The sequence below is a fragment of the Rissa tridactyla genome, unplaced genomic scaffold (assembly GCF_028500815.1).
Source record: "Rissa tridactyla isolate bRisTri1 unplaced genomic scaffold, bRisTri1.patW.cur.20221130 scaffold_47, whole genome shotgun sequence".
Taxonomy (NCBI): Eukaryota; Metazoa; Chordata; class Aves; order Charadriiformes; family Laridae; genus Rissa; species Rissa tridactyla.
Genome location: NW_026529679.1, coordinates 441,609 through 464,661, shown reverse-complemented (window position 1 = coordinate 464,661; position 23,053 = coordinate 441,609). Strand labels below are relative to the sequence as shown.

The window sequence follows — 23,053 nt, the reverse complement described above, 5'->3', positions numbered from 1 at the left end:
TGAGTGACAGTGGTGCCAGTAGGAAGGCCCCCTCTGACACAGCGGTTCACATGGCCTGTTCCTGCCTGCAGCCACAGGGGTGCCACTGTAGAGACAACAGGACTGTCACAAGGTACACGAGGCCTTAGGGGGAACACAAAGGCAAGGGCACAGCAGGACAGTGGGGATGTGAGGAGAGACCAGCACTGAAACGCCTCGTCCTGCTGCTGTCCTTGACCATGGCTCCAGGGAAGCAGCAGCCCCAACTCGCAGAGAGCAGAGACAGAGGCAGCTGCCAGCGAGGCAGCCAGGGGCAAACCCAAGGGCCCCTGGGGCTGATGCTCCATGGGGCAGATGGGTATTTGCCTCCCAAAACACTCCTGCATGCTGGGGCTGCTCACCCAGCTCCAGAGGAGAAGTGAAGAGATGGCAGCTGCGACTAATAATTTTCTGCTGGCTTCTTTCTTGACTTTATCTAACCAGGGAGCCCAGATCCACACATACCTTAGGTATTTGGGTCAAGAGGAAAACATATAAGAGACCAAGAAGAACATCACAGGTATAAAACAAATGAATAAACAAATAAAAACAACAAAAATAATTTAAAACCCACAAAGAAATAAGAAAGACAAATATGAAAATAGTTAGTCCTGCATTTTCCTGATGTACTGTGGGAGCCGTAGTGGTGTAATGGGCACCTTATTAATCTGAAGTGGACACCATTCAAATAGTTTCAAAACTGCATCCTTGAGCTCCTTGTTCCTCATGCTGTAGATGAGGGGGTTCATTGCTGGAGGAATGAGCGAGTACAGAACTGCCACCACCAGATCGAGAACTGGGGAGGAGATGGAGGGGGGCTTCAGGTAGGCAAACATGCCAGTGCTGACGAACAGGGAGACCACGGCCAGGTGAGGGAGGCACGTGGAAAAGGCTTTGTGCCGTCCCTGCTCAGAGGGGATCCTCAGCACGGCCCTGAAGATCTGCACATAGGACAGCACGATGAACACAAAACATGCAAAAACAACAAAGGCATGAACCACAATAAGCCCAATTTCCCTGAGGTAGTCTGAGTCTGAGCAGGAGAGCTTCAGGATTTTGGGAATTTCACAGAAGAACTGGTCCACAGCATTGCCCTGGCAGAGGGGCAGGGAAAATGTACTGGCCGTGTGCAGCAGAGCATTGAGAAACCCACTGCCCCAGGCAGCTGCTGCCATGTGGACACAAGCTCTGCTGCCCATCAGGGTCCCGTAGTGCAGGGGTTTGCAGATGGCAACGTAGCGGTCATAGGACATGACGGTGAGAAGATAAAACTCTGTTGCAGCACAGAAAAAGAAAAAAAAGACCTGTACAACACATCCCCAGTAGGAGATTGTACTGTTGTCCCAGAGGGAATTGGCCATGGCTTTGGGGAGAGTGGTGGAGATGGATCCCAGGTCAAGAACAGAGAGGTTGAGGAGGAAGAAGTACATGGGGGTGTGGAGGCGGTGGTCACAGGTGATGGCGGTGATGATGAGGCCGTTGGGAAGGAGGGCAGCCAGGTAGATGCCCAGGAAGAGCCCGAAGTGCAAGAGCTGCAGCTCCCGTGTGTCTGCGAATGCCAGGAGGAGGAACTGGCTGATGGAGCTGCTGTTGGACATTTGCTGCCTCTGGGTGTGGAGCACTGAACAAGGAGGAAAGAACAGTGAGAAGTATAGGGGAAACTTTTCTGAGCAAAATCAACACCATTTCTCATACTTCACACTCTGCACTGCTTTTCCACTTCTATCAGATCTTCATTCAGCTCTGTGGCCTGAGCTCAGACTGTTTCTGGCCCAGTGTACCAGGAGGAGCGGGACCTCTGCCCGCTGGCTGCCCAGGAGTCAGCCCTGCTCTGCAGCAGCAGATTCGTGGGAATGGGGTGGCCAGTCCTGGTGTTCCAATTTGTCAGATAAACCTCTCCTCATGGACAAAGGGCTTGTCAGTCTCTGCACTCCCATTGCCATGAAACCACAGTTGCAAGAGTGTTGGAGAGAGGTTCTTATACAGCTCTCTCCTGTCTCAACTGGAGATTCTCTTGCATTTCAGAAACCCTCACCATTTCTGCTGCATTCAGGGACAGCAAAGGGAGTCCTGCCAGGCAAGGGGATTGTCTGAGGGTTAGTGCAGAGAGAGGGGAGCTGGTCTGTCCCTCTGTCGTGTTCCCAGCTGCCCTCTGCTTGTGCCTTTCTGAGACAGAGGGGAATCGCACTCACGTGTTGACATGGAAAGACACCAGGCACTGCTGAGAGCAGAGAAACCCACTGCCGAGAGCTCAGTGTCTCACCCTTTTTCAGGTGAAGTGCAAGAGCTGCAGCTCCCGTGTGTCTGCAAATGCCAGGAGGAGGAACTGGGTGATGGAGCTGCCGTTGGACATCTGCTGCCTCTGGGCATGGGGGCTCTGTCCAAAGGAGGGAAAAAACAAGACAAAATTAGGACAGACGCCTTATAGCAAAGACAGTCTGCTTTTCAGTGATTGGTTTTTATGATTTTTCTACCATCATAGTTGGTGAGTGGTCTTTTGAGAGGAAGAAATTCTAATTTTTATGATTGAAACTCTGGAGTCTTGAGACAGGACAGGAAACAGGGCTCTGATCTCTGTGGTTTAGTGCGGAGTCAGGAGAGCTGCAGTGTCCATCAGTCTTTTTTCCATCTGCCCTGTGCTTCTGCTTGTGCTGCCTTGAACATGACTTCACACACAAATTCCGCTCAAAAAAACCCCAATACACAAACAAATAACTGAACTCATATGGCACAGCAGAGCACTGTTTGAAAGGACAAATATACAAATTCTCTTTCCCAAAGCAGAGTTAGAGCTGTGATGGAGGGAGCAGGACACAACCCCTCACAGAGAGAAGCAAAGGACTCTGTGAGGAGAGTGCTGACCCCCGAGGAAAGGCTCAGCCCTCCCTAGGATCCCACAGGAGAGCTCTGCCTTTCTGGGGGCAGCTGGCAAGCCAAGAGGACAGGCAAAGCAGAGAGTCTGGGGTCCCTAGGATGGGATGTTCTGAGGGGAGAGTCAGCTCATTGCCCAGCAGAGAATGCCCAGAAGACATCCCCAGTGAAGGACCAAAGGAGAGCTGCCTGAGCGCCCCCTCCCCAGTGCGTGTTGGCAGTTTCCCCCAGCCCTTGCCCATGTCTCTGCTGCCTGGAGCTGCCCCTGCCAGGAGCTGCTTCTCTGTGCCCAGGTCTCCTCCCTCTCCCTGCTCCCAGAGCCCATCCCACCCGCTGGGGGCTCAGCTCTGCCCTGCAGACCCCTCCTGGCAGCAGGGCACTGCCCAGGGCCATCTCCCTCTTTGTGGCTCCTCAGGAGGAGATGAGAGAAAGCCTGATGCTGGAAGCAAAGGTGCTGCTGGTGCTGTGTGTAGGGAGAGGAGGGGGTGAAGGCGCTTTGTGAGCTTTCTGGCAGATCTGCTGGTTCCTCAGTGGAACAGTGACAGCTCCTTTCCCTCAGGAGACAGCTGAGAGCACAGACCCTGCAATGTCTTCATCTTCCAGGCAGCCCCTGCCTTGTCTTTCCTCTGTAAATGCTGCCTCTGCCAGTGCTCTGGGGGTGATCTGCAGCTGTGGGCAGCCCTGACCCACACAGCACACTCTCAAAAGAGCCAAAGGACCCTGCCCTGAGGGGAGTCTCTCCTTTGCCCCAGAGCTTCTCCCCACAGAAGCTCGGGGGGGAACTCCTTGGGCAGGCTGAGAGCTGACCCTGGCAAGCAGCAGAGGAGTCCCTGCCCCGGCACAAAGCCCCCTGGGGTGCAGGGACCCTGCTCTCAAGGACAGCCCTGGGCACCCCTGCCTGCACACCCACCTGTCTTCAAAACCCTGCCACAGTCCCTTGCAGAAGGCAGCCCTCCTTCATTGTCGCTGCCATGGTGCAGCAGGGCAGCCCTGCTCGGAAGCACGGCCTCCTTCTCCACACCAGAGAAGCCAGGAGAGCCATCCTGACAGCTCCTCTCAGCCAGCCCGAGAACATCCCTCCAGGAGACTCCCCTGCCTTGCCCTACAGCCAGAGACTGACTGTGTCAACAGGGGTGAAGATTTCCCAATGAACAAGCTCAGAACTCTCCTCCCACCCCAGACTGCCTTTGTCCTCTCTGTGCCTGGCTCCTCTCGGGTGCCTGCAGGCAGTGCCCTCAGCCCTGCTGTGCTTGGCAGAGGAGCTGCTCCTGGGCAGAGCTGTCTCTCTGCAGTGCTGCCCGCTTGCCATGAGCTCCCTCCATGCCAGGAGCCCAGCCCAGCTCAGACGCAGAGGACCAGCCCAAGGCCTTTTAATGACCCCTCTGGTGGGTTTGATGCCAAGTCCATGAACCTCGGTCGCTGAAAGGAAGTTGAAGAAACCTCTCAAGGAGTCAAAGTCAGGTTCAAACTCCAAAGTTTCTTGTAGTGTTAATGGGTCCCACTATGGGACACCACTCAGAAATTATCACCAGGGTCTGGTTGGAGCAGTAACGTGGAGGCAGTGATGACAGGTCAGAGAAAGCAAGGTGAAGGTGTCTCTGATGCTGAGTAAACCTGGATGTGTTTCATTAGCGCAAAGGGCCAAGCCCTGACCCCATCACCCAAAGGGCCAAGGCACGACCCCCAGCCCCCAGGAAGGGACATCCTGTCCCTCACTCATTCCTCAGGGCTCTTCCTGGGACACTGTGATGTGGGGATGTGCAATGCCAAGGACAGGGCTATGGTACGACACCAGCCAGGCTCCTGAGTATGGACAAGGAGGCAATGAGACCCCAGTGCTGGAAGGACTGGTTGTCTCCTCATAGGCATCAGTGGCAGAGACAACAGCCCAAGACATGAAGAGGTTGGCTCTGTCAGGGGCCTTTCAGCTTTGCCACATCCCTCTGTCTTCTCCACCACAGGCTGTCCTACGGTGTCCCATCACCTCTGCCTCTTTCCCTGCAGGCTGTAGTCATCCACCCGGCTGCCCCACCTTGCTCTCACCTTCCTTTGCGTCGGAAAGGATGGCCTCCAAACCCCACCTTGGGAGATCTCTGGGCTCTCGCCACGCTGTTTGCAGATGAAAACATAGTGGTCATAGGCCAAGAAAGATGGAGGGAGACTTTTTACCAAGGCCGATAACAGCAGAACAAGGGACAATGGCTTTAAACTGAAAGAGGGTAGATTTAGATTGGACATAAGGAAGAAATGCTTTATGATGAGTGTGGCGAGACCCTGGAACAGGTTGCCCAGAGCAGTGGTGGATGCCCCATCCCTGGAAGTGTCCAAGGTCAGGAGCTTTGAGCAACCTGAACTAGTGGGAGGTGTCTCTGCTCATGGAAGGGGGTGGGACTAGATGATCTTTTAGATCCCTTCCAACCCAAACCATTCTATGATTCTTTGATTCTAATAACCCCCACTCCTCCTGCACAAGGCTGCAAATGCCTACATACACCATGTAGGCATTTCCATCTGACCTTGTCTCCAGCCCTTCCATAAAAAAGAAAGGATTGCCATTTGTAGGACGTGAGGTGCCATGCTTTCAGAGGAGCAATTCAGAACTCAAAAGGTAAGACAATAATTCCAAGAAAGTCCTGACATAGTTGTGTCAATTTAGTTAGTTAAGTGGGCCAATGGAAGAGCCTGCCAGGATGACCTTGCCTGTGGTGGAGGAGGGTTTTTGTCTTGGGTGTCTGAGACTCATGCTGGGAAGCCAGAAAGCGCATTTGAGGACTGTATAAGACTTGCCGTGGGATTTCTAGGAAAGGACCAAAGGTTTCTAGAGGAACGAGATGGGACAAGAGAGAGGAAAGAGGATGAAATGAGATGGTCATGTGCAAACAGGTGGCTGGTCAGGACACTTCCCTGGCTGTGCCCCACAACTGATCACCACAGCCTGTCCTGTTTTCTTAACAGCTCCATTTTCAACAGCTTTCTGGGGAGAGGGAGCTCTCTGCTCTCTGCACAGATGGAGCTTCAAGTGCCAGACACTGGAGTGAGAACCACAAGTCATGAGACCTTTTGTACTTTGGGGGGCCAGCAACTGGTGAGACTGGTGTGTATGCATATAACATTGGTGTGTATGGCAGTGGTTTACCCAGAAGCAAACACCAAACCAGAGAGACCAGAGAGTAGAATATGCCTGCGAGCAAGTTATTTTTCAGGGCCTAAGTCTGGACTGGACACTAGAGGGACCACAACATCTGCAAGTTGGGTACTGCAAGAAAAAGGTAGCCCAGACCACCTCCTAGAGAAACTGGGGGGTCACAGTATCATAGAATTGTCTAGGTTGGAAGGGACCTTTCAGATCAGCAAGTCCAACCATCAACCTAACACTGACAAAAACCATCACTGAACCATGTCGCTAAGCACGTCTACCCGCCTAATTTGAAATACCTCCAGGGATGGGGATTCCACCACCTCCCTGGGCAGCCTGTTCCAATATTTGATAACCCTTTCAGTGCTTCCTAATTTCCTAATATCCAGTCTAAGCATCCTGTGGCGCAACCTGAGGCCGTTTCCTCTTTTCCTATCACTTGTTACCTGGGAGAAGAGACCGACCCCCACCTCTCTACACCCTCCTTTCAGGGAGTTGCAGAGAGCAAGAAGGTCTCCCCTCAGCCTCCTTTTCTCCACGCTGAACACCCCCATTTCCCTCAGACGCTCCTCACAGGACTTGTGCTCCAGACCCCTCGCCAGCTCCCTTGCCCTCCTCTGGACACGCTCCAGCACCAGAATGTCTTTCCTGTAGTGAGGGGCATAAAACTGGACACAGCACTCCAGGTGGGACCTCACCAGGGCCCAGCACAGGGGGATGATCACTTCCATGGTCCAACTCACCATACTGTTCCTGGTAAAGGCCAGGATGCTGTTGGCCTTCTTGGCCACCTGGGCACACTGCTGGCTCGTAGTCAGCCGGCTGTTGACCAACACCCCCAGGTCCTTTTCTGCCGGGCAGCTTTTGAGTGACTCCTCCCCAGGCATGTAGCGCTGCATGGCGTTGTTGTGAAACAAGTGCAGGACGTGGCACTTGGCCTTGTTCAACCTCATACCATTGGCCTCAGCCCATCGTTCCAGCCTGTGCAGATCCCTCTGCAGAGCCAACCTACCCTCAAGCAGGTCGACACATTCGTCCAGATAATTGAGAAAGGCATTAAAGAGAATGGGCCCCAGGACCGAGCCCTGGGGAACACCACTTGTGACCGGCTGCCAACTGGATGGAACTCCAGTCACCACCACTCTTTGGGGCCCGCCTTCCAGCCGGTTTTTCACCCGGTGAATTGTTCGCACATACAAGCCATGAGCAGCCATTTTCTCCAGGAGAATATCATGGGAAACAGTATTTCCCACATTTGAGCCCAAATGATTTCAATTCGCACTGCCTCCCTCTCGCCTCTGACACTGGGTATTGTGTGACACAACTGTCCTGGCTCTCCAGGCAAGATGGGCAACAGTTTGATGCCTCAGCCGGAGCTTTTCCTCTTGCTGGAAATGGGAGTGCAGCAGGGTCAAGCCAAGAGGCCCAAGAAACCCAGCTTCCCACAGAGACAACTGATGAAAACATCCCATAGGCTGTGGGACTTTCTCTTCACTGACAGAAAATTTGTCAGTTCAGAATATACAGATGTGCCCATTTTTCCTCCCTTTTTTTAACTTGGCTTTTCTGGATTTAAAGTTTTACGCCACTTTGATACTGTTTGAAAAACTAGCTCAGCGTGTCTTTGGGGCTTCTCTCTAACCCAAACGAATATGCAGCACTAAAGTGGGTTTCCCTACATGGAGCAGCTTTGCACAATGTCTGCTCCAAGAGGGGAAATATCTCAGACTGCAGCTGGAAATGGGTGAAGGTGTGGAGGATAAATGTGTTGCTTCTGACACTATTTGATATGCATACAATACAAAAAGGCAGGGAAGGCTAACCACCATGAAAGAAACAGGAAAACTGCCCATCAATGAAGCTCTGCAGAAGGAGGATGGAGCCGTACATAACATGAGGTGATATCATTGGGATCAGCACCTAGAGAAGACTTCTGTAGGGAAGACTTTCACCTGCTCTAGGTGACCCTGCTCTGGCAGGGGGGTTGGACTAGACGATCTCCAGAGGTCCCTTCCAACCCTTATCATTCTGTGATTCTGTGACTTTGCAAAGGAGTACCCTGACTTCATGCAGCTAAAAAGCAGAGGCCTTGTAATGTGCTGAAGGGCTGGGGAGAAGTGCTCTGGGGTGAGAGAGGAAGGGTGGATGGCAGAAGGTTGGAGAGATTTGAGTTACAGAGATTTGAAGTCATCCTGTCAAGGTCTGAGCAGGCTGAACTTTGGAGAGGAGGAAAACTAAAGCAGCTCTCAAGGGTGTTTTGGAATTTGTGGTGCTATCACTAATATCAGAAAGAGGACAGTGCTGTAACCCAGCTGCAGCACTGTGTTAATGCAGAACTGGCTATTGAAAATCCAGTATTTCATTCACTTGGGCTCTTGGCTTTGGCATCTTTTCACTTTGACTCCACTCCTGACACCTCTCTCATGAACCCCATAAGAATGGAAGACTAAAGGAGAATTAGGCTCAGAGCTGGCTCCTTAGGGCGTTTGGCGTGTTAATGAGCCCTCTGGTGCCGAGCTCCTGCACTGCAGATCCTGAAAGACTGAGCAAGCCCCCGGAGAAGTAAAAGTCAGAAGCAAACCTCCAGGTTTCTGGGGGTGTTAGCAGGCCCTGCTGATCTCCGCCTCTGAAGAGACGGAGGAGGGAATGAGCAGACAAAGTTCCTGTCCCTGGGGGCTGGTGAAGCAGGAAAGGATGTCAGAGACACTTGCTACAGGAAGAAATTTAAACGTGGAAGTCATTGCGAAAGCCCTTGATTTGCTTCCCCAAGCAGGATGGCCAAGGCCTGACCCCCATCCTTTGGGGAGGGAGCTCCTTTCCCTCTTGGAATGCTCAGGGCTCTGTGTAATGTGTGAGTGTGTGAAGCAGGGTACTGGTCAGCAGGAGGACCCTTTGCAGGCTCTATGGTGGGTGGGTGAGGAGGCAACGAGGTGCTGGAGCTTTAAGGAGCGAGTGCCTTCTCATGGGTCTCAGTAGAAGAGACAGAAGCCTACTCAGGTCTGTTGGGGTGTCAAGGCCCAAAGCCATGCCCACCGCAGCTAAGCTGTCCCATGCCTGTGCCAGGTTCTTTAGCTCCAAAAAAAAAGCTGTGGATTTATGAGGATTTTCCAATTCCTGTGGGTGTCCCCTCCCAACCTATTTGCTTTCTTCCAAAAGCGTTGTCAATGCTCATTTATCCCCCAAGATTTGAAAGCCCCAGACATGCTAGAATCCTCTATTTAGCTCCACAACCCAGCGCTGAAGTGCGTATCCTCCTCATTCTGCTGCCTCACAGTGAAAATTCAACCTCGGACATTTCAGCATGACACCCCTTGCTATTTCAGGTCCTTCTCCTGCCTTTCACACGCTCATTGCTATGCACACACTGCTCTTTCCCTGCATGCCCGTGTCTCTCACAAACCCTTCCTCTTCCCCTGCCGAGATGGGACTTCAAGAGGTTTGTGCATCCTCCACGCCCATGGTCTGAACTCACAGTCGTCTCAGGGAACCTGTGTCCGGCTGCGGCCAGTGTTGTCCTGCCAGCTCAGGGTCTGAGTTCCATTTGAGCCCAAACCATTCCAGTTCCCGCTGCCTCCCTCTTCCCTCTGACACTGGCTACTGTGTGACACAACTGCTGTACAACTCCAGGCAGGATGGGCCAAAGAGTTTAATTAGCAAATTGGGACCTTTCCCCTTGCTGGAAATGTGAACTTGGCTCTCAATATTTATGTATTGAACTGCTTTGCCACTTTGAAACTGCCTCTCCGAAAAACTAGCCCAGCGTGGTTTTTTTCTGTGTTTGTTTCTGTTCGTTTGAACCCAAATGAACATGCAGCACTGAAGTGACATTCCATAGCATGGAAAGTGGGTTTCCATAGGATTTTACACAATGTCTGCTGCAAGAGGGGAGATGTCTCAGACTGCAACTGGAAATGGGTGAAGTTGTGAGGAGATAAATGCGTTACATCAGACAATAATTGGTATGAATACAGTAAAAAAATGTAGCGAAGGTGAACAAGCAGGAAAAAAAGGAAACCTGCCCAGTCACTGGAGCTCTGCAGAAGGGGGCTGGAGCTGTACGTAACATGAGGTGATACAAGCGGGATCATGACCTAGAGAGGATTTTTAGGCCAGGCTGTGCGAGAGAGTACCCTGACTTCACCCAGCTAAACAAGAGGCTCCACAGCGTGCTGAAGCGATGGGAAGAAAGGTCTTGGGGTAAAAGCATGAGAAACAATGGGAGAGATTTGGGTGGCAGAGATTTGAAGTAGTCCTTTCCAGGTCTGAGAAGGCTGAGTTTCAGAGACAAGGGAAAACAGAGAAGCTCTCAAGCATGTTTTGGAATTCATGGCACTATCACTAAGAACAGAAAGAGGACAGTGCTGCAAGGGAACTCTTATTCTTCACGATGATGAACTAAACTTCTTTTATTTCCTTCCCGACAGTTACTATTACTTGTCAGAGTGGGTGTCATTTTCAGTAGTTAGCCTCTGGCATGAAGTTCTTCGAACAGTGGTTTTGCTCTCACTGCTATCTCTTTGTTATCATTTAAAGCTGACACCTTGTAGACAGAATTGCCCTGAATTCATGCCCGCTTTGTGTATTTTCTCCCTGGTTCCAGTAAGAGGTGGAGGGGGGGATAGGCTTTAGGCTTCTTCACAGCCTAAAGCACCGCATGGGTAAGGAGCCTGGCCGGGAAATGTAAAGAGTAATCAAAGGTAGGACGAGATACCTACTGAGCACAGGACAATGCCACCCTGAATTGTCCCATGAGCCTCTACTGTAGAAAGCCTCACCTGTACCTGACTCTCTTCTCCTGGGGCACACTGCAAGGCACAGGCTCATGGAAGGGCTTTTGGGAAAGGGGTTGGAGGGGGAGCCTCTGGTCCAGCCTCTCACCCAAAGGTAGGGTCGTCAATCCCAGGGTCAGGTTGGGTGACATTCTGGGGAGCTGAAAGCCTCCAAAGATGGAGATAACAGAGAGTCGATGGGTGTCCTGCTGCAGGGCAACGTCCGCCTACTCCGTTTTTCCTAATATTCGGTATAAAGCTCCATGGAGGATGCTTGCCGCTGTTGCCTCTGCCAAACATCTGCCACAGCAGAAGAGTTTGCCTCCACCTTCATCTCTCCAGGAAGATGTCACCTGCTCTTAGACTGCCCTGTGCCTCCCCTTCAGCAGACTAAAGAGGACCGGTTGTCTCAGCCTCTCCACACAGCTCACGTGCTTCAGGCCCCTAACCCCATCCCGACAGACTTCCTCTGGACTTTCTCCAGTTTCTCCGTCCTCCTTTCACAATGGGATCCATATATGGCATCCACCATAACTCCCACACCCTTCTGCCCAGGACACTCCTCAGCCAGTCGCGTCACAGCCTGTCCCAGTGCACCGGCTTTGTTCTGCCCCCAGTGCACACCTTGCCCCCTTTGCCTTATGAAACTTCAGGAGGTTTCATTTGGCCAAGTCCCCAGGTGTGTCAAGGTCCCTCTGGACTCAAAGTCCAAATGCTCAACATTGCAGGTTTTGTGGACAGTGCCTCAAACCAGATGAGAATATAGGGAATTGCAGGATCCCACAGGTAATGAAAGAGAATGATTTGCTTAATGGAGTTGGCACCTGAGTTTGAAAATCAGCACACCAACCACCTCAGATATACCCCAAGGTTGTAAGAAAAAAGAAAAGCATGGCCAAGGGGGAATGGATGAACAAGGAAGTCGTTCATTTTGGAGGGGATTTGGATAAAAAAAGAGAAGCAGTTGTGGTTTCAAGGAATGAAAAGGATGTGGTCAGGGCTGTCTGGGGACACCTGTGAAGCACCCTGGCACCTGATGTGAATGACTTCTGTGGTCAGAGACAACCTGAGAGCTTTTCCTAATTTGGAATTGTCTGTTCTCCTCCATATGCTGTCATCTACAACTGTGATGGAAAAGCACTCTCTCGTCTCCTCTGGGTCATTACAAACACATTAAACAGGGCAGGTTGCATCTGAGGGGACCTGCTCTGGACCACAGAGCACAGCCTTTCACTCCCCTGCTCATCCATGGGGCATTTCTGAAAGGTGCATGCAATATTTGGGTGCCGCCAGTCATCAGGGAGTGCCCCCACTTTCAAAGATGATGGAAGGGGCCTCTCTGTGACATCGGCCTGCTCTCTCAGCTCCCTGGGATGCCACCCATCCTGTCCTAGAGACTGGTGAGGATGGTGCTTGCTCAAGTGACTCCTGACTTGATGCCCATCCACCGCTGGTTGTTCTCCTCCTGGGTCCTGCCTCAAGTCACAGAGGCCTGGGAGACCTTGCAGGGAAAGATCGAGGCAAAGAGGACATAGACAATCTCAGATCTACCCACACCTGCTCCCATGAATCTCAGCAGTGGCCACACGCTATATTTGTTTCTTCTTTAACTTTCAGCAATTACATCAGCAGGTTCCCCTGGAGCCCCAGGGACACCTGGAGGGAGCCCCAAGGGGGCAAAGAAAGGGCTGCCTTGGGCTGGTCCTCTGCGTATGAGCTGGGCTGGGCTCCTGGCATGGAGGGAGCTCATGGCAAGCGGGCAGCGCTGCAGAGAGACAGCTCTGCCCAGGAGCAGCTCCTCTGCCAAGCGCAGCAGGGCTGAGGGCACTGCCTGCAGGCAGCGAGGGCAGAGGAGGGAGGCAGAGAGGGTGTAAAGGCAGTCTGGGGTGGGAGGAGAGAGGAGAGCTCAGCTGGAGAAAAATCTTCCCAGCCCTGAACAGGGTAAGTCTCTGGCTGCAGGGCAATGCAGCTGCGGTTCCTGGAATGATCTCCTGAAGCTGGCACATCCCACAGCCTCTGGGATCTATCAGGAGGTCTCTCAGAGGTTCTCCAACGTAGAGAAAAAGGACTTGCTTTGGAGCAGGGCTTCCCCATGGCTCTGTCAAACGGACAGGGCACATCAGCTGCCTTCACCCGGGGATGGCTGCAGAGTGTGAAGGTGGGTGTGCAGCCAGGGGTCTGTCCTTCAGAGCAGGGTCCCTGCACCCAAGGGTGCTTTGTGCTGTGGCAGGGACTTATCTCCTGTCAGGATGAGCCCTCGGTTTCCCTGAGGAGCTCCCAGCAGCAGTGCGGGGAGAAGGTGTGGGTGGAAGAGGCAGCTCCTGGCAGGAGAGTGTCCTGCTGTCAAGGGGGCGCTGCGTGGGTCAGGGCTGCTCTCAGCTGCAGTTCACCCCCAGGACATTTCTGAGGGCACTTTTCAAGGGGAAGCTCAAGGCAGGAATTACGTTACAGATAAGGAGCTTTCCTGCGTTTGTGTTTTTATTTTCCTAGTGAGAGGGTGGGGAGGTAGAGAAAGGGATACATGTATAGGGAGCTCTCAAGTGGGAAGAAGTCAGTGAGACTCCTGAGCTGTAGCTTTGAGTGGTCAGTAGGTCTGCCAGGAACCTCCTGGAGTGCCTTCAGCCACTCCTCTGCCCATGGGCAGCACCAGCATCAGCTCTGCTGGACCCATCGGGGTTGTTCTGACCTGCCCTTTTCCACCTGCAAACAGGAACATGAACCCAGGCAGTGCCCGGCAAACAGGCAGGTTTCTGTGGGGCCAAGGGGAGTGCACAGGGGTTGGGATGGGGTCTGTGAGAGCTGACAGGGAAAAGACATGGGACAGGGAAACACCTCCAGTGAGGAAAATCTCCCGGCAACAGGGATAGGGTCAGGGAATTTGTGGAAACACAAACCTGAAATGGCTGTGGGAGGAAGGATTCATAAAACTCCGTATGATCCCCTCCAATGCAGACCCCTTCCCCTGAGCAAGCCCCCTCGCCTCCTCTCCCACCCAGCAAAGCCTCAGCCCTCAGGGCTCTGTGGTTCAAGGCATGACCCTCCTGTGAAGCCAGAGCTCCAGCAGAGCCCTGGGCCAGCTCTCCAGACACATGCCCATTTCCCTCTGCAGAACACAGGGATTGAGAGCAGGATCCAGGCACAGTTGGTGTCTGGGAGGTTGCGTGAACATCTGGGTGAGGGTAACGCTGTCCTGAGTGCCCGGCTGTCTCTGCCCTGGCCTCTCTCAGCCAGACCCTCACTGCGTTTTTCCTTGTTTCTCCACCTATTTGTGATATTGTGATTGTTCTCTTTCTCTCAGCCAGGCTCTCTGGGGATGGGAGTTGCAGCAGCCGAGTCAGGCACCGGTCTTGTGATTTCTCCCATGAAAGTGTTTCCCTGGGAATGAAGTGTCCAAGCTCTCCTCTAACGCATGGGGCTGTGGGCAAAGTAGTCTATGTGGCTGGGGAATGAGCTGACTCTCCCTTTCTGACATACCATCACTAGGACACTTGGGTATCTCCTTGGGGTGTCCTTCCAAGCACTGAGCTGCCCTCCAGGATGCCAATCTGTCCTGGAGCATCCTGCTGTTACCTGAATGCCCTGTGGAAAAGCGCAGAGACGCTACGACCAAGGAAACGCTGCTGGGTTTGTGAAAGGAGCCATGTGTGTCCTTGGCGAGAAGTGGGGTGCTGAGACCTTGAGAAAGGGTGAGACACTGAGCTCTCGGCAGTGGGTTTCTCTGCTCTCAGCAGTGCCTGGTGCCTTTCCATGTCAACACGTGAGTGCGATTCCCCTCTGTCTCAGAAAGGCACAAGCAGAGGGCTGCTGGGAACAAGACAGAGGGACAGACCAGCTCCCCTCTCTCTGCACTAACCCTCAGACAATCCCCTTGCCTGGCAGGACTGCCTTTGCTGTCCCTGAATGCAGCAGAAATGGTGAGGGTTTCTGAAATGCAAGAGAATCTCCAGTTCAGACAGGAGAGAGCTGTATAAGAACCTCTCTCCAACACTCTTGCAACTGTGGTTTCATGGCAATGGGAGTGCAGAGACTGACAAGCCCTTTTTCCATGAGGAGAGGTTTATCTGACAAATTGGAACACCAGGACTGGCCACCCCATTCCCACGAATCTGCTGCTGCAGAGCAGGGCTGACTCCTGGGCAGCCAGCGGGCAGAGGTCCCGCTCCTCCTGGCACACTCGGCCAGAAACAATCTGAGCTCCAGCCACAGAGCTGAAGGATCTCATGGAAATGAAACAGTGGCAGAGAGTGTGAAGTATGACAAATGGTGTTGATTTTACTCAGAAAAGTTTCCCCTGACTTGTCACTGTTCTTTCCTCCTTGTTCAGTGCTCCACACCCAGAGGCAGCACATGTCCAACAGCAGCTCCATCAGCCAGTTCCTCCTCCTGGCATTCGCAGACACACGGGAGCTGCAGCTCTTGCACTTCGGGCTCTTCCTGGGCATCTACCTGGCTACCCTCCTGGCCAACGGCCTCATCATCACCGCCATCGCCTGTGACCACCGCCTCCACACCCCCATGTACTTCTTCCTCCTCAACCTCTCTGTTCTTGACCTGGGATCCATCTCCACCACTCTCCCCAAAGCCATGGCCAATTCCCTCTGGGACAACAGGACCATCTCCTACTGGGGATGTGTAGCACAGGTCTTTTTTTTCTTTTTCTGTGCTGCAGCAGAGTTTTATCTTCTCACTGTCATGTCCTATGACCGCTACGTTGCCATCTGCAAACCCCTGCACTACGGGACCCTGATGGGCAGCAGAGCTTGTGTCCACATGGCAGCAGCTGCCTGGGGCAGTGGGTTTCTCAATGCTCTCCTGCAAACGGCCAGTACATTTTCCCTGCCCCTCTGCCAGGGCAATGCTGTGGACCAGTTCTTCTGTGAGATCCCCCACATCCTCAAGCTCTCCTGCTCAGGCTCCTTCCTCAGGAAAGCTGGGCTTCTAATATTAAGTTGTTTTTTAGCTCTTGTGTGTTTTGTTTTGATTCTGTTGTCCTATGTGCAGATCTTCAGGGCCGTGCTGAGGATCCCCTCTGAGCAGGGACGGCACAAAGCCTTTTCCACGTGCCTCCCTCACCTGGCCGTGGTCTCCCTGTTCATCAGCACTGGCATGTTTGCCTACCTGAAGCCCCCCTCCATCTCCTCCCCAGTTCTCGATCTGGTCGTGGCATTCCTCTACTCGGTCGTTCCTCCAGCAGTGAACCCCCTCATCTACAGCATGAGGAACAAAGAGCTCAAGGATGCCCTGAGGAAACTATTTGAATACAATCTTCTTTAGATTAATAAGGTGTCCACTGTGCCAATGGAGCTCCCACTGCATCTCAGGAAAAAGCAGGACTAATTTTCCTTCAAATGTTTCTTTACTTTCTCTTTGTGGGATTTTTTTGTTCTTATTCGATTTTTTTGTTCGTTTGATTGTTTTTATATGTTTTGGGTTTTTTTATTCTAGAACTTTGTTATTATAATTCTTGGCTTCCTACTTCTTTTTTCCTTGACCCAAAGCCCTCATTTACATATGGACCAGGCTCTCTTTTTAGATAAGCTCAATAAAGATATCTGGAAAAATTATTAGTCTCAGCTCCCATCTCTTCACTACCCTCTGGAGCTGGGCGAGCAGCCCCAGCATGCAGGAGGGGTTCAGGAGGCAAATGTCCATCTGCCCCATGGAGGATCCGCCCCTGGGGCCCTTGGGGCTGCCCCTGGCTGCCTCGCTGGGCACTCTGTCTGTGCCGCCTGCGAGTCGGGGCTGCTTCTTCCCTGGAGCCATGGCCAAGGACAGCAGCAGGACGTGGCCTTTCCAGTGCTGGTCTCTCCTCACATCCCCACTGTCCTGCTGTGCCCTTGCCTTTGTGTTCCCCCGAAGGCCTCGTGTACCTTGTGACAGTCCTGTTGTCTCTACAGTGGCATCCGTGTGGCTGCAGGCAGGAACAGGCCATATGAACCACTGTGTCAGAGGGGACTCCTCAAGGCAGGGGCAGAGGCTGAGTGACTCTTCCAAAGCTGGTATCAGGAACACACCCAAGGAACTGTTCCATGAAAAGTCCTCATGGCGTTCTAGGGTCAGAGTTGCATGGGAATCTGTTAGGGATGAAAGGCTGGACCTAGAGCTCCCTTCTTGGTGGCACATGTCCAAGCAGAGTGCAAATGGTTTTTGCTTATCCTTCCTGGTATTGTCCCACTTGTGGTGGGCCTGATGGCCAATGCTATCTTGGAGAGGAACCTGGAGTTGCCAGGAGAGCTCAGGGGATCTCCCAGAAAAGTACGTGAGTCTGGATGAGCAGTGATTGGCACCTCATCAAATGAGTGACTGTCAAAGGTAGAGTGTCCTTGAAGGAAAGGTGAACCTGAAGAGCCCATGGGCTAACGAGGCCCCTGCAATGCCAGGATCCAGCAGGCAAAAGAGACATAAGACTAAACAATGGTTCAGCCCAGTGTCCTGGAAAACCAGTGGGATTGATCTAGGGCAGCCCTTCCCTGCCCTTTGAGACACTGGAGACATCCCATTGTCCTGCCAAGCCCTGTCCTTGGCTACTGAGCAATGAGGGAAGATGGAAGGGGGCTCAGCAGCAGTGATCCCTTTCTGGCTGGCTTGCTCCCCATCCCGACCAGCATGGCCAGTGCAGGGTCACCCCATGGCCCCAGGGCACCACAGCCCCCTCCCTCTGCAGAGCAACACCGCCAGCTCAGGGCCTTGCAGGGAGCACGGGGTGGGAACCAGGAATGTCCAGCCAGGCCAGCCGGGACAAGCTCATCTAGGGAAAGGCTCTCCCAGGAGAAGTGGTGTCCCTGAAGAAGAGCTAGGGAGCATTTCTGTGCCTGCAGGGAGGAATCCATGAGAAGGAGAAACCTCTTTCTGCAGGCCCCCACTCTGGGCAGGCTGCTCTGTGCCTGGAGCAGGACTCTTGTGCTGGCCTGGGGAGAGGGGCTGGCACTGAGGGGACACAGACCATCTGTGGCCCAAGCACTGCGGGAGGCCACCAAAAGAGGAGGGCTGAGGGGGACAGAGCCCTGAGGGCTGCCAGGGCACTTTGCCAGGACGATGTCTCCCCACCCTTGCGCACACCTGTCCCATGCGGTTCCAGCACGGTGGGGCCATCAGACCGATAATGGGGCAGCAGGGCCGACCTTCCCCTTGCTCTCCAGTTTCCCCGTCCCCTTACTCCTCGCTCAGGCGCATCCCTCTAAACTCCCCAGGTGCTGCTTTGAGCTTCAGGCAGTTGGAAGAATGCCCTGGTCTTTCAGCAGGCTAAGAATCTCTTCAGCCAAATCCTTCCATGTGTTTACATCTGTCATATGCCATCCATCTCTCTCCCATACTTGGAGTGAGGTTATCCCTTTTGGACGGTGACCCTCACTGGAGGAGGTTCACCAGGTTGAAGAAGCCCACATCCCTCACCATCCCCAGATAAGCCCCAATCCTCAAAAATAAGAAATTCCAACTGAACTCAAGAAAATAGGTTTTGGCATGAGGGGCACATGACCCTGGCACAGGCTGCCCTGAGAGGCTGTGGAGTGTCCTGTCGTGGAGATACTAAAAACCAGCCTGGACATCTTCTTAAGTGACCTGCTCTGGCTGACTCCCTCTAGGGCAGGGGGATTGAACTAGTCGATCTCCAAAGATCCCTTTCAATCTACATGATTCTGTGAGGACATGGCAGTCCAGCAATGTCTCGGGTAGATGCTTGTGAGGTGCCTTCTGCCTGAGAACCCAACAGGCCAGCAGCAGGCCAAGGTCTGGCATGTTGATTGTGAGGTCACCGCTGCTATAACAGCGGGCATCTGCCTTGGATATTCATTTTGGGGTCACCCCTGTCTCTGCAGGTGGCAGGCCAACCCCAGGCTCAAGGCTGGGTTCGGTGCCAACGAGGTCCTTTCTCCATGAGTACCTGACAGGCCAGCAGCAGGCACATGGTGTGGATGTTGGTTAGGAGGTAAGTGCTGCCACAATCTCTGATAGGCCAGAAGCAGGCAGCTATTGATTTGGAGGTCACGTCTGCCTGAGTCCTTGATAGCCCCGCAGCAGGCGAATGGCCTGAATGGCAGTTGTGAGGGTGCTGCTGCCTGAGGACCTGAGAGACCATGAGCAAGCTCCTGGGTGTTTGAAGGCCTGTGTTCCAGAGCACCCCTTAGGCCAGCAGAGGGTTGATGACCAGGCTTGGTTCCTGTGAGGTCCCAAATACGGGACATGCCAGCAGCATGGGTATGAATGCAACACACAGGATGGACCATGCCAGCATGTATGGAACATGCCAGCAGCTAGAGGTTGCTTCTGAGGTTATGGTTCCTTGGGCACATAATTGTCCAGCAGCAGGCTCATGACTGGGGTCTGTGTTTGTGAGGTCATTTCCTTCTGCATACCTTTTCAGGCCAGGATGAGGCTTGTGGCTGTGTTTGGTGCCTGTGAGGTCTCTTCTTCCTGGAAACTTTCCTGGACTCTTTCGTAGGTGGTGGGACGTCCACACTAGTGGTCCCAGGGCTTCAGCCAGCTTTTCCCTTCTCAGCAGTGAAGTGTCTTGGGATTTCTCTTCCCTGGGTTGGGATTTCTGGACTCACTGGAGGGATTTCCAGCAGAGCCAAGATGCCTGGGCCCCTAACCCCAGTCCTGGATGGGGGTGGGCATGGCGAGTGTGTGATGCCCATCACTGTCTGGCGAGCTGGTATCCTCCATCCTATGGCAGCCATTGTATTTCCTTCAGCAGCAGGATCCCTTTCCACAAGTCCTGCAGAAGGAGTCGGAGATGAGTCCATGTCTTTGTGTGTCAAGGAGCAGAGTGTGAGGGTGGACAGAAGTCAGTGAGTGTTGAACTGCCAGGGTGAGAGCAAGGTGGGGAAGGGAGATGGGTGTCTCCAGCCTGCAGGGAAAAAGAAGCAGCTGTGGAACAGCGTAGGACAAGCTGTGGTGGAGATGGCAAAGGGCACTGGCAAGGCTGGAAGTCACCAAGAGAACGCAAGTCTTTGTCCCCTGGGGCACAGCAATGGTCTCTGCCACCAAGGCCTGTGAGGAGACATGTTGTCCTAAGGCACTTGGGGGGGGCCTCTTGGCCTCCTTGCACACCCCCAGCAAGGCTGGGCACTGTCCCACCGGCGTCCTTCACTCAGCATCACACCCCCACCTCCCACTGCCCCAGCAAGAGCCCTGAGCCATGCGGGAGGGACGGGATCTGCCTTGCCAGGGCCTGGGGCTCAGGGCTTGGCCTTTCTGCTCCATCAAACAAAGCCAGGGCTTTCTCAGCAGCTCAGCTGCCTGCACAGCACCTTTGCCTGCCTGCAATCATGGCCTCCTCTCAGCTGCTCTAACAAGCCCCTGGGGAGGCTTTCTCAGGGTTTGTCCTCAGAGGGACTCATTGTTGCGTGAAACAGGGCCAAGCGGTTTTGGCAGAAGATAAACCCCCTTGCGTTCTAACACTCCTCACCGAGGTGGGAGGCCAGGTGCGGCTAGGTTTAAATTCGGAGTGATGCCCAATTCAGCACTATCAGTCCAATCGCGTTTAATATGTATTAAACTACTACGATTTGGATACACTAATAGTGGACTGCACCTTCAGTCTAGTCGTGCTCCTGAACTAGCACGGCCTCTCTGTAGTTTTGGTCGCGTTCAGTGAGAAAGCGAAACGACCAGCTACTTAAACAGTGCAGTTTATTTAAACAACAGATATACAGGTTCTTTAGGATTGCCGGTGATAAATACACTGTCTGCAAAGCACGTGCAAATAAAGATATTGCTAAGTATACAAACGCGCGACAAAATTATAAACGATACAGCCTGGCTATAAATGTAGGGTAGAGATTCTCTAGAGAAATTTCTAAGTCCCCGAGAAAGCGCTCGGTGTAATCAAAGTCTTACCCAAAGGCGTCCTTATGGGGGGGAAGAGAGGCTCAGCCCGTCGACTGATCCCAGAAATCAGCGGTGGAATTCTTCGCGATGGTGTCTTCCCTGACATCCCCTCTCTCTTGGGCTATTTTTATATTATTTTTTTATCTTCAAAGTGGAGTTTCAGTGACTTTAGTCATACGTACTTTTATTATGATTAATGTATTCAAGGAGGAGTGTTCACACCTCGGGGGCGGATAGCCTCCGGGATGGAGGTGTGTTTTGGTACATTGTGGTGAGCAAAGTTCGCACAAAAGGACAGCATTTCATCAACATTTGACGAAATGTTGGCTCGGGTAGCGTGTAGGCCGCTTATCAGTTCCGTAGTACCATCTCGTCCCCATATCTGCTATTCGTCACAAGGGAAGGCCACGGAACAAGCGTGTTCCGTTCCATCCCTCGTGTAGTTTCGCAAACAACCTTGTACAGGGAATCACAGATGTTGCATTCTTCGTGTGCTAGCTGCGGCTGTATTCTACCTCAGAAGCCTCTTGATTGTATGACTTTCCTTAATGTGTGAACAATGCTGTATTTTTGTATTCTTGGCCAATTTAGTAATTATTCCACACTCATTCATACTTCAAGGTACTTTCTTTCTTCTCACTTTGACTTCCTGAGAGCTTTGTGCAACCTGAGGCTCAAGGGCTCAGCACCAAATGCACCATGGGGCTCATTGCAACAAGGAAAGCCCGAACAGACCATGTCTCTTCCTCTTCTACTCTTGTCCACTTAATTGGAGATGTTTCCTAGTGTTCTTGTGGAGAAAGATTTCAAAGAGCTTCTAATGAAAAAGGCTGTTCATTTTCAAGGGTGTAGTTTATTGTGTTTCAGTTTAGAGAAGAGGTGACAGCAGCATTCTCTGACTGATATGGATCCAGGGTCTCTCCTAAGGAGATCTGGGCTGGTGGCAGAAGCTGTCCCTTGAGGTCTGACGCAGGATGGCCAACCTTGCTCCTCGCCTCCCCAACCCCACCATGGCTCTCATCGGCCACCTGGGACTTGCATCCCTTTTCCTTCCATCACACTTCTCCACCACAGTCTGCAGCTGGATCTCCAGCTCCTTTGCACCAGCTCCCACCTGCTTTCCTCAGAGACCTGCTGCACACAGGCAAACAGGGATTGTCTTGTTTTTGAAAAAACAGAAAAAACTGATCAGATTCACCTTGAAAACAAAGCACACTTCATAACCGTTTGCCATGTACAATCTGCAACCAATGAGGTTCACCTTCCACAAGGCTTAACCATGCAAGAAATATTTGAGGGAGATGAAAAACTACCAAATCAGCAAAATTCAAGATTGTGCTAAAGACAGAATGAGAGAGACTATTGAATTATAGGCAAGCTTTTGACTCCCTGAAGCTCAAAGCATCATGGGGACTGCTGGGAGGTATCTGAACGCTCAAAGAAGAAGGGAAAGGGAAGTCTTGAGAGCCATCGCAAGTGCTTCTGTGCAGATGTAGTTCTGGAAAGGTGACTTCAGACATGGTCAGTTTAGTTGGGAGAGGTGGAAATACATGACAGATGAGGGAGATTAAATGCACAGCCTGAGAGGGAGCACTGATCTCATGGGAAAACAATGACATTTGATTTAAAGTATTGATTTTTTTAGCCGATGAGGTTGAGTTGATACATTTTAACACATCTAAAAATTTCTGAGGTTTTCAGGCAGAGCTCCGCTGTCTGACCATCAGTGCCCGGTGGTGCCTCCAGAGGACGCAGTGTCTCTGAAGCACATGCCTGGGACTGGCCGCTGTCACAGAGGACCTGCTGGAGAGCAGAGCCCCTTGGAAGCTGCAGCTGCGGCCTGGGCAGAGGGTCCCAGGGCAGCCACACTGGCACCACGCACCCGTGTCCCTGAAACTGCATCCAACCCCAATTTTATCATCAATTGCCTTTGCGAAAAAATGCAGAACAGAATATCCCCCAGAGATCAGTATATTAAAACAAGACAAATCCAAGCAAGGAGGATAACACCACCAAAATGTTTGAAGCTTCACGCTGCAAGAGGACATCATCCCAAGCACAAACCAAGGCTGGGTGGAGAATGGATCGAGAGCAGCCTAGAAAAGAAGAGCTTGCCCAGAGAAGTTTTGGAGGCTCCATCCCTGGAGGTGTTCAAGACCAGGTTGGATGGGGCTTTGAGCAGATGAGGTGTGACGCCTACAAATGCCCATTTCTCATGGAGGATGCTGCCGAGAGCACCACCGGTTATTATTTGGTCACTGTCCTGCCAGAACTGAGCCATCTCCTTCCCTCTAACGCTACCAGGGGGGAAGGCAGTCAAGAAGAGAAGGGAGAGAATCCAAAAGCCCAAAAAGCTGCTGTGAAAATGAGGAAACTTTGACCCCCAGTATCCCAGGGGTGACTGTGGAAGAAAAGTTTTAGAGAAACC

At 52.5% G+C, this 23,053-nt stretch overlaps 2 protein-coding genes across 2 annotated transcripts; one reads left to right on the top strand and one right to left on the bottom strand.

Annotated features, from left to right (window-relative positions):
* Positions 1 to 623: 623 nt before the first annotated feature.
* Positions 624 to 1,616, bottom strand: LOC128903557 (olfactory receptor 14A16-like). The gene has a single exon (XM_054187574.1). It carries the CDS (start codon positions 1,614 to 1,616, stop codon positions 624 to 626), a length of 993 nt encoding a protein of 330 aa, XP_054043549.1.
* A 13,525-nt stretch (positions 1,617 to 15,141) lies between these two features.
* LOC128903556 (olfactory receptor 14J1-like) lies at positions 15,142 to 16,068 on the top strand. Its single transcript, XM_054187573.1, has one exon. It carries the CDS (start codon positions 15,142 to 15,144, stop codon positions 16,066 to 16,068), a length of 927 nt encoding a protein of 308 aa, XP_054043548.1.
* The last annotated feature ends 6,985 nt before the right edge of the window (positions 16,069 to 23,053 follow it).